At 43.0% G+C, this 8,969-nt stretch overlaps 1 protein-coding gene across 1 annotated transcript; it reads left to right on the top strand.

Moving 5' to 3' along the window:
- The first annotated feature begins 994 nt into the window (after nt 1-994).
- Nucleotides 995-3,482, top strand: LOC131882003 (WD and tetratricopeptide repeats protein 1-like). The gene is made up of 2 exons (XM_059229015.1): nt 995-1,473; nt 1,749-3,482. Exons 1-2 carry the CDS (start codon nt 1,167-1,169, stop codon nt 3,254-3,256), a joined length of 1,815 nt encoding a protein of 604 aa, XP_059084998.1. The 5' UTR covers nt 995-1,166; the 3' UTR covers nt 3,257-3,482.
- Nucleotides 3,483-8,969: the final 5,487 nt, after the last annotated feature.

The raw sequence follows: 8,969 nt of genomic DNA, 5'->3' as shown, positions 1-8,969 counted from the left end.
ACTTTTTGCATTATTTGGGAATCACCAGAAAAAAAACAGATCAGATAGATCAGTTCTAAAGACCATGGTCATCTGAAATGCTGAAACCCTGCTGAGTATCAATTCACGAAAGGAACCAAAACCATTATGTCAAAACATGAAGGCCTGGAATATGAATGTAAAGGCTAAAGTTAAGAGACAACGATTCCAATTTGAAGGAATCTATTGCTTTCATCATTGAATGAAATGGGTGACAATGCAATGCAATAACCTCTTTCAATTTTGAGCTCAATCAAACCGAGTCAAATGTTATGCCCTCACAAAACTCAATACAAAATTCCACACAGGATGAATGAACTAGCCTTTTTTTGTTAATTTATTACCAAAAGAGGGCTAAACCATAGAATGTGCTTAGATCTGTGTAGTGAGCTTCAAGAAGGCATAGCTTGAGACCCGTTTGTTTGAGCTGAAAATTGGAATTATAGTTAAGACAAGGGGGCCAGCCAGACTGAACAATGTCCAACCCTTGATACCTGAGCCCAGTTTTTTAAGGCCAAGGCAGTGAGATTGAGCAAAAGTTGTGCATAAGGTAGATCTTTTCTTGATCTAAGATTCTCTTCTTGGCTTTAAAAAGCTGGGCTCTGGTATCATCAAGTAGCAAATTCAAACTCAATTTCTGATCAGATTTACTTTCAAGTGATTGTGTAATCACGTTCTTGTGCCTTGAATCCGTTCAAGATATCTATATGTGTACAGTAAATAGATTAATAATAAAATTACATAACAAAATCAGCCAAATTATGGTTCTTGACTGACTAGAAACGTTGCTGAATTCTGAGCAATTTATAATGAATAACATTGAATTTACTTCAACATTTGTTGGGCCACAACCTTTCTTCATAAACTCAATGGTTTTTCCCGGCCAGTACCGCTCGCAACAACAGTTACCTGCCCAGGTTTTGTCAAACACATGGAAGGGAACATTGCCTCTATCAATATCTATGGTCTCAAACAGCTGAGTTGGACGTAGTGAATTCAGAAAGTGCATCATTCGGTCTGTCTGTCTGGGATTCTAGTCTATCCGCTTATCCTGCGCGAAGTCATTAAGACACGCCATTCTTACATTTTGGTGTTTACTCCCTACCACTTGTTAGACATTGGGACATTGGTGTGGGCCTTCTAGGGTTATGGGCGACCGAGATTTATGGCACAGAGAGTTGGGCGTGCGAGGCTCGGAGGCTTTTCGTCAAGGGCGGGCTTGGCGTCGCCCTTTGGTCGAGCGATTGGGCTTAGCTTCGGAATTGGCCGGGCATCGCGGCTGCGTTAATGCGGTCACGTGGAATGCGGCTGGAACACGGCTCATCTCGGGCTCAGATGATCTGCACGTGTTGGTGTGGGACCCGTGGGCTCCAGGATCGACCTTGAAGCCCGTGAACGCCATTAAAACCACACACGAGACCAATATCTTCGCTACGCATTTCTTGCCTCAATCAGGTATAACTAGCAGAGAAATAACACAGATTACAGGAATATATTCGTTTTACAGGGCGTCGGGTCAGATTGGGACCCCAGAGAATGGGTTGTGTATGATTGATTAAAAATGACTGTAGAATTTTCACTTTTGGAAGCTAGCGTTAGAGGGGCTTAACTTTGAAATGTGCGAGCAACAGTTCCTTAATCAACATACACCAGGGTTTTACCAACTCGGAATGCAATTTTGACTTCACACTTGAAGAATGCTTCTTGACCTCGCAGCTTCATTTTTACAGGGGATATCACAGCTGTGAGTGGTGCGGGCGACTCCCGTGTCTATGTCCATGACCTCAACCAGCAAACCACTCTTCAGGGTTTCCACAGTCATTTAGAGAGAGTGAAATCCTTGGCTGTCGCACCAGACTCTCCGCATCTGATCTGGTCTAGTGGGGAAGATGGGATGGTTATTCAAATGGATCTACGGATTGACAGCCCACAGGGGCAACTCCTCATTGCCACTCGTCCAATGCAGATCAAAAGCATAGCACTCAATCCAGTGCGTCCAGATATGATAGCAGTAGGGGGAACTGCAGCCCATGTGAGCATTTATGATCGCCGATTCCTATCCCTGAAATCCGTACCCAAGGATAGCACGTCTTTGGACTCAGTTTCCTCACAGTTTTGCACTCCATATCAATCCTACGCCCCCGCCTTGTTTTCTGAAAAGAAACCTTTATGGAGTCTTATGTCGCCTTCACTCTCCGTTACTTATGTCTCTTTCTCAGCGGACGGGCAAGAGCTTTTGGTCAATTATAGTGGCAAACAAATCTACTTGTTCAACCTTCTCCATCCTTCTGAACCCAATATCTTGCAATGGGAGCCTTCGGCAAGTGCTGTCAAAAATCTAACTGAAGAGCCTCCAGCTTTTCGACACGACGTGGAAGCCCTGAAATTCCGGGCTAACAACTTGTTCAAGTGCAATCAGTACAATCGGGCCATCGAGTTGTACAATGAAGCTTTGTTAAAACAGCGACATCCAATTCTTTTAGGAAATCGAGCGGCAGCCTTGATGAAACGAAAGTGGTCAGGTGATGAATATGCCGCTCTCCGAGACTGCTTTGAATCCTTGGAATTGAATCCAAAATATGTCAAATCTCATTTGCGCGCAATGCGCATCCTCTTGGACTTGAAGCAAAAAGAACGGGCGCTCAATTATATGGCCTTTTTCGCCGACAACTTTCCTGATCAACTCACCACAGAATCCTTCAAAAAACTGAAACACGACATTAGTGAATCTGAAGATGGACCTCCAGGACCGGCTAAGTCAGATCCGTCTTCGAAAGTGACCCCGTCCAATTGTCAAGATTTCAAATCAAGGTTTGTGGGCCACTGCAACGAGACCACGGATATTAAGCAGGCCTCATTTTGCGGCCCGTGCGGCCAACAAGATGTGATAGTAGCCGGTTCTGACGGAGGGAGTATCTTCTTCTGGGACAAGAACACCACCAATCTAATCCACGTATTGGCCAGTGATAGTGCCGTGACCAATTGTGTTCAACCCCATCCAAGTCAGCCTTTGTTGGCTAGTTCTGGGATTGACAATGTGATACGACTTTGGTCCCCTCTGCCGGAAGATGGACGTGAGAATGAGAACGCAGTAGATGATTGGGAATCCCAAATTGTCGAGAATCAGAACTGGAGGGAATCCGATCACTTTTCATCGCTCATTGATTGGTCATCGGTTGGCCGTCGAATGAGCAGTGACGAAGAGCATGAGGGAGTCATGGAATGCTTGCAGAGCTAGCACTCATGAGTTAGAGCGAGAAAATGCATCTTCTTTATTCTTTTTAATACTGTTTGTGTCAGACCCCAGGGGGTTAGTCTGAGATTCTCTTAAGTCCGTATGGGAAATATAAATGGATAGTATGGTTATAATAAGAAGCAATTAAATATGGGAAAACTGAAATAAGGAGTATTGTTGATAGAGATGTGTTTTCTATGGAGAAAAGTAAAAGTTGGTTGAAAGTTAAGTGGTGTTGAGGTAAGGTACAACTTTTTGTATATACGTGGGGCGTTTGAGACAGAACTTGATTGAACTCCTAGGTTTGAAAGCAAGTCAAAGGATTCGTTTTCTAGCGTTTGGTGCCAAAGTTTAGGTTAGAACTTTGGTTTACAAATTATGTTCATGTAGATGAGCGTTGTTGAGCTACACCTTGACAAAGTTATCCTCCTTGAGGATGCACATCAGGAGACCATCGGGGACTCATTAAGGCATTGATCAAGGAGGATTGTAGGACTACAGAGTGAACGAGCCTAAAGTTCAGTGAGTGCGATGAGCATAACATTTTCACTATATTTTTCCTATCACAATGAATATGAAGAGAAAGATCTACAAGAACACGTAATGGGAGTATGAGAGATTTTTTTCATGCAATGCGTCCACCATTTGCAACGATCACGGCCTCCACACGGGCCCGGAACGACGAGCAGCTCTTCTTAACGAGAGTTGTGGGCAACTTGGCCCACTCCCTAGAGATGGAGGACTTGAGGGACTCAATGTTGGGGTGAGAAGTCTGGTTAGTTCTGGCCTCCAAGTAGACCCAGACGAAGAAGTCAAGAGGGTTTAGATCAGGGGATGACGGGGGCCACATTGAGGATGGCCAAAAATCCTCGAAATTCTTGGCACAGAAATGCTGAGCCATCTTGGAGGTATGGGCCGGAGCACCATCTTGGGTCCAAACGTAGTTACCGTTGGGGTAGTTAGCTTTTAGCCACCGCAACATTTTGTAACAGTAAGACGGAGGTATTCTCTTTGGCACAAATTTTCTGACCACGAGGAAAAAAGATCGGAGGCATGGTTTGGCCGTCGGAGCACACGCCTCCCTGGACCATCACCTGGGCCAGATGCTTCGTGGTGAGGCTGGGAGGGACCTCATCTATTGATTTTGCGATGTATCGGTTATTTCTCCTGTTATGATGTCGATCAACAGTAAAGTTCTTCTTGTTTGAGAAAATCTTCACTGTTGAGGACTGGCTCTTAAGGTACTGGAGCACTTTCTGGCCCCTCTCCAGCCTTTTGGACTTCGGTTTTTCGGTGAGGAGATGCTTCTTAGGCCTGGCAAAAGATTTCATACCGAGATCATTTCGAATGGCGGCTCCCAAGGTGATATTGCTCATTTTCAACTCTGCACTCATCTTCCTGGATGGATTTAGTGGGGTCCTTGGCAATCTTCTTCCTTATATGAGTGAAACGTTGTTTGGTTCTGATTTTATTGCCCAGCTTTGCGGGCATAACTTTGGCCAGGCACAAACCTAGCTTTATGGGCGTACACCGACCTGTCTGTGATCCCAACCATCGCTGCGATCTTTTTCGGGCGGATTTCTGCGTGGCGTAAATCGAACACGCGTCGTCTTTTGTCCTCTCTTGAAGCCATTTTAGAACCAATTTTAATGAAACTAGCACCAAATACTGGAATTATCAGCTATTGCTTGTGTAAACGAGCAGCAAATTTAAGCCCAAGTATGCTAAACTTTTTGGTCGTTCACCCTTTATGTCAGACATGGCTCCAGCCATTGGCATGTCAGTTGTCTTCACCCATCTTATTCTTCATGAGGATCTTAGCCTTTCAAAGGAAGTTGCCAGACGGGTCCCTCGCCTCTTCACAGTTGAGTACAAACAACTTCAGCTTGAGATGGCAAAGGATTTCATCAAGCACTCATTCCACCAAGGAAAGGCCTTTGCCACTTGGGACCAAATTTAGAACACCACTTACAACTTTTATTTTTAGGGTCTTCCAAAAAAAATGAACAAGAACTTCTGCAGTTCGATTCAAGGTAAGCTACCTTGGAACACCCCTCACCAATTCTCTCAAACGTACAATGGCTGATCAACGTGGCGCCAACCAGACTTACGCATTTGCTGTGAAGTCGGCCACTTCAAATTAGTCTCGGAGGCCTTTGGAGATATTGCCCTTAGCCGGTCCGGGGTCTTTAAACTCTTCAAAGAGGTCAAGGAAAGCAGAATAAGCATCGAAAGTGAGCGTGGAATATGCCCCTAGCCAACACTGAGAACTGAAGCCAATATTGCCAAGGTCTCGGCTATTGTGGTCTCGGACCGGAGAGCGCACATCCAGGATATAGCATGTCGTATGGAACTGTTTACAAGATTCTTCATGATGACCTTAATTTGTGAAAACGGTCTACTCGTTAGGTCCCTGGCCTTTTCTCAGACGACCACAAACAGAAACATTTGAAGATGGCGGAGGCCTATTTCCAGACAGGAAAGGCCTTTCTTAACTCCATCGTGACTATATACTCGACTCGACTCCAGAAATGAAAAGAACGTCTGCCAGAGGCTGCAAAAGGGTTCTAATCCCCCCAAGAAAGCCAAGGTTGTTGGGAGTGAAAAGATATTGATGCTAATTGCCTTCTTTCTCTCCAAGGGGATGGTTTACCAGACATGTGTCCCCAAGGGGGCACGCTATTAACTCGGACTACTGCATCAAAGTCTTGTCTACATTTTTGAAGCCTTAGCGGAAAAAGGCCGGACAATATCGCCCATCAGAGCAATGCTAGGCCCAACTCGGACTTCATGGCCAAAAAAGGTAGTGCACTGTGGTTAGTTCCTTACTTGCATAGTGGGTGACTATTGAAGCAAGCAGACATTTTTAATTGCAAGTATAGCACAATTTCATTTGTCTTATGTAATCATAAAGGGTTATATTATTGTATGGCTTTTTCTCCGAAAGCAGGATCTACCATGTCATTCCTTTATTGGGTACATTAGACCACTCAGCGACCATGGTAATCTTTACAAAGGATTATATTATAAGGATTATAAGACATTCGTAATTGCAGGGTGGGCCCATTATAGATGTCTTTTTTAAAGTGTTGTGACTCAAGAAGTACCTTGAAGCAACAAAACCAGATTTTTGCACAAAAGGCCCCTTTTTTGTTTTAAATTTGTTCATTAGTCTGGATTTGCAACTGGAACAACCGGGACGCTCAATCTCTTGTGAGATATCGGACCATACTTTCTCTTTGTCTGGCACTAGGCCGACCTTGTTCTTCCTGGTTGATTTTTCCTGATCGTTTAGAGAAAGTTCTTGCGGAAAACTTGAAACAGTTGCAGAGAGCATGAATTAGACACAGCAAAATGAGAGTATCTTTTAGGCCAAGGGCAGTCAATTTGGGCTACCCTGTAGTAGTAAAAATAGTACCCAACAAATATTAATTTCGATTTGATATTGTGCGCAAACTGTCTAGCGGTTGTATCTTAGACAAAGTTCAAATTAAACCAAAAAATATTAACAAATTTAACTTCCAAGGGTGCTAATGAAGGATCATTGTTTGAGGCTTTTGGAATTTAACCGACTCGCAAAAATAGGCATTGAATTGAATTTTCTTGATGAATGATGAGACATTGATGGAGACAGTGAGTATCATTTTGGGTTATCAAAATAATGCAGCCTTCACACACTTTTATTCTGTTCAAGTTCAATGTTTAATTCAAGTCATAATCCCGTCTGGAGCTTTGTATTGATATTTGTCTCATCTTGACATATAGTTTCATATTGTTTGGCAAAATCAACAATTAGCTATGAACTTGTTAGTTTTGTACAAACTGAAGAAATAAGACTGTTTGATTCTCTAGCAACAAATTCGTGATTCAAGAAATTGACTTTTTGCTTGATAATGACCATTCCTGGGCCTTTTCGACAATTTCAAAGTAACATCTATTTTTGGAGATGACAGAAACGCCTATCAAGTCTTTAAGTTTCATTTTGATGGAAATATTTACAGTTGCCCTTAAGAGATAAGTATTAAAAAACTTTCGTTATAACTTCTTGTGAAAAGCAAGGGTTTTGGTATTGTTTTTAGACCTGTAAATGAGTGTTCATTCAAATATGTGGTGCTCCTCTAGTGTTGCACTATAGAGAAGTGTAAAGCTTTGAGATTTCATACTAGGGCGCCCTCTGGTTCTACCATGAATTAAGTGTCACCACACATCTTACTTATGACAAAATGTTGGTACCAAATATATTTTTTGTATTTTTTGCAAATTTTTGTCACTTTCCATGTACAGTCAACTTTTAGCAAATGCATGTTGGACTGAAATTGTTTAAAATAATTGTCGAATGATATCCTACGATAGCAAACAATTTTTTTAATGAAGATTTGAAAGCACTGGAAGACCTAAAATCATGGTAGTTCTTGCCGTGATTGGGGCGCAGCCTGGCTAGCTCGCGCAGCTGAAATCCGATCCTGTACTTTACACATGTCTATTATGAGAAAAAGCAACATAACCTTCTCTAATGTTGCATATGCTTGATCAGGGTTCATAGGCTGTGTTGACATTTTTTTCTTTTAAATAATTCACAAGGCTTGCCCTAGAATATTGATTGAAATTCATCTCTGATGGTTGCGCACTTTGAAGGCTCTAAAGACTAACTAGAAGGCTCCAGCTGCTAGGTGGGTGACATCACTAGATATGATACAGCCAGCAATCCTGGGTCAACCTCTGAGTAGTTAGACCATAGATGACTTCATATATAGATTGATCAAAGGCGCTGCTATTGCTTGTTTTCATCTCAGCTGTGGCTGGTGGGCAAAATGTTTCATTCATAGTCAAGCTACTTATAGGGTGTAAAGAAATTACGGGCCTCCATGGCTGTTTTTCACAACATTTCTCCATGCTCAAAGATTTTTTTGACATTGAACCACAAGCATTCCTTAAGAGAAACTGTTAAGTACCTAGTGACATATTACAAATGGTCTATCGATATCCTGGAGGCGATGGGTAGCCCTCTGATATAAGTGCCGTCAAAAACATGTCTGAAAATTCAAGTGAGCGCAGTCTGAAGGTCAGAACCAAGGTTAAGGGCATCCTGAAGGCCGGTAAAGACAAGGGAACGTTTGGTGAGCCTTTCAGTGATCATCCTCAAACGATTTGAGAGTGGGAGATCCTCATGCAAATCTATAAATCCTTTTAGAACAGACCAGGCTAATGGCCGAAATCTGGATTTTCAGGACTCAATCTTTAGGTGGGCAAACATCAGAAGGTTACCAATCTCCTTTGGAGTGAATTCGGATCATTCGTGGTATGGTGTTAGGTTTTTAATAATCCCTTTTATTAAAAACTGGAGATTCAATCTGATCAAGTCATTCTTTGAGTTAGGGGGTGGATTTTCAGAAGCGACAAAGAGCGGCCCTTAATTTCTTTCCACCCTGTAGGACAACTATGGTACAAATTTGAATCGGTTCGTCCTAATTCAGAGTAGGAACCATTAATACGGACCTGCTGCGACACAAGTACAGCCTCAATTCGGACCCCAGCACCCTGATGCAGGCAATTTTCCTTCCCCAACTTCCCAACAACGTCCAGGACATTTTGGCCTCCTCGTCGGCCACCACCCTCCAGGCCCTTGCCGATGAGGCTGACAAAGTTATCGCATCATGGAAGCAGCGTGCCCGGAATTCCACCAAACTGTGAAATGCACGCACCCTGGTAACGCGCA

The sequence above is a fragment of the Tigriopus californicus genome, chromosome 6 (genome assembly GCF_007210705.1).
Source record: "Tigriopus californicus strain San Diego chromosome 6, Tcal_SD_v2.1, whole genome shotgun sequence".
Lineage (NCBI taxonomy): Eukaryota > Metazoa > Arthropoda > Copepoda > Harpacticoida > Harpacticidae > Tigriopus > Tigriopus californicus.
The sequence above is the reverse complement of the archived record's forward strand: the minus strand, read 5'-3'. Positions and strand labels throughout refer to the sequence as shown.

Bases quoted from the DNA above. Each gene is read 5' to 3' on its own strand.
- LOC131882003 (XM_059229015.1), top strand. From the start codon at position 1,167: ATGGGCGACCGAGATTTATGGCACAGAGAGTTGGGCGTGCGAGGCTCG. The intron at 1,474-1,748 runs GTATAACTAGCA...TCATTTTTACAG, and splicing joins GCATTTCTTGCCTCAATCAG to GGGATATCACAGCTGTGAGT.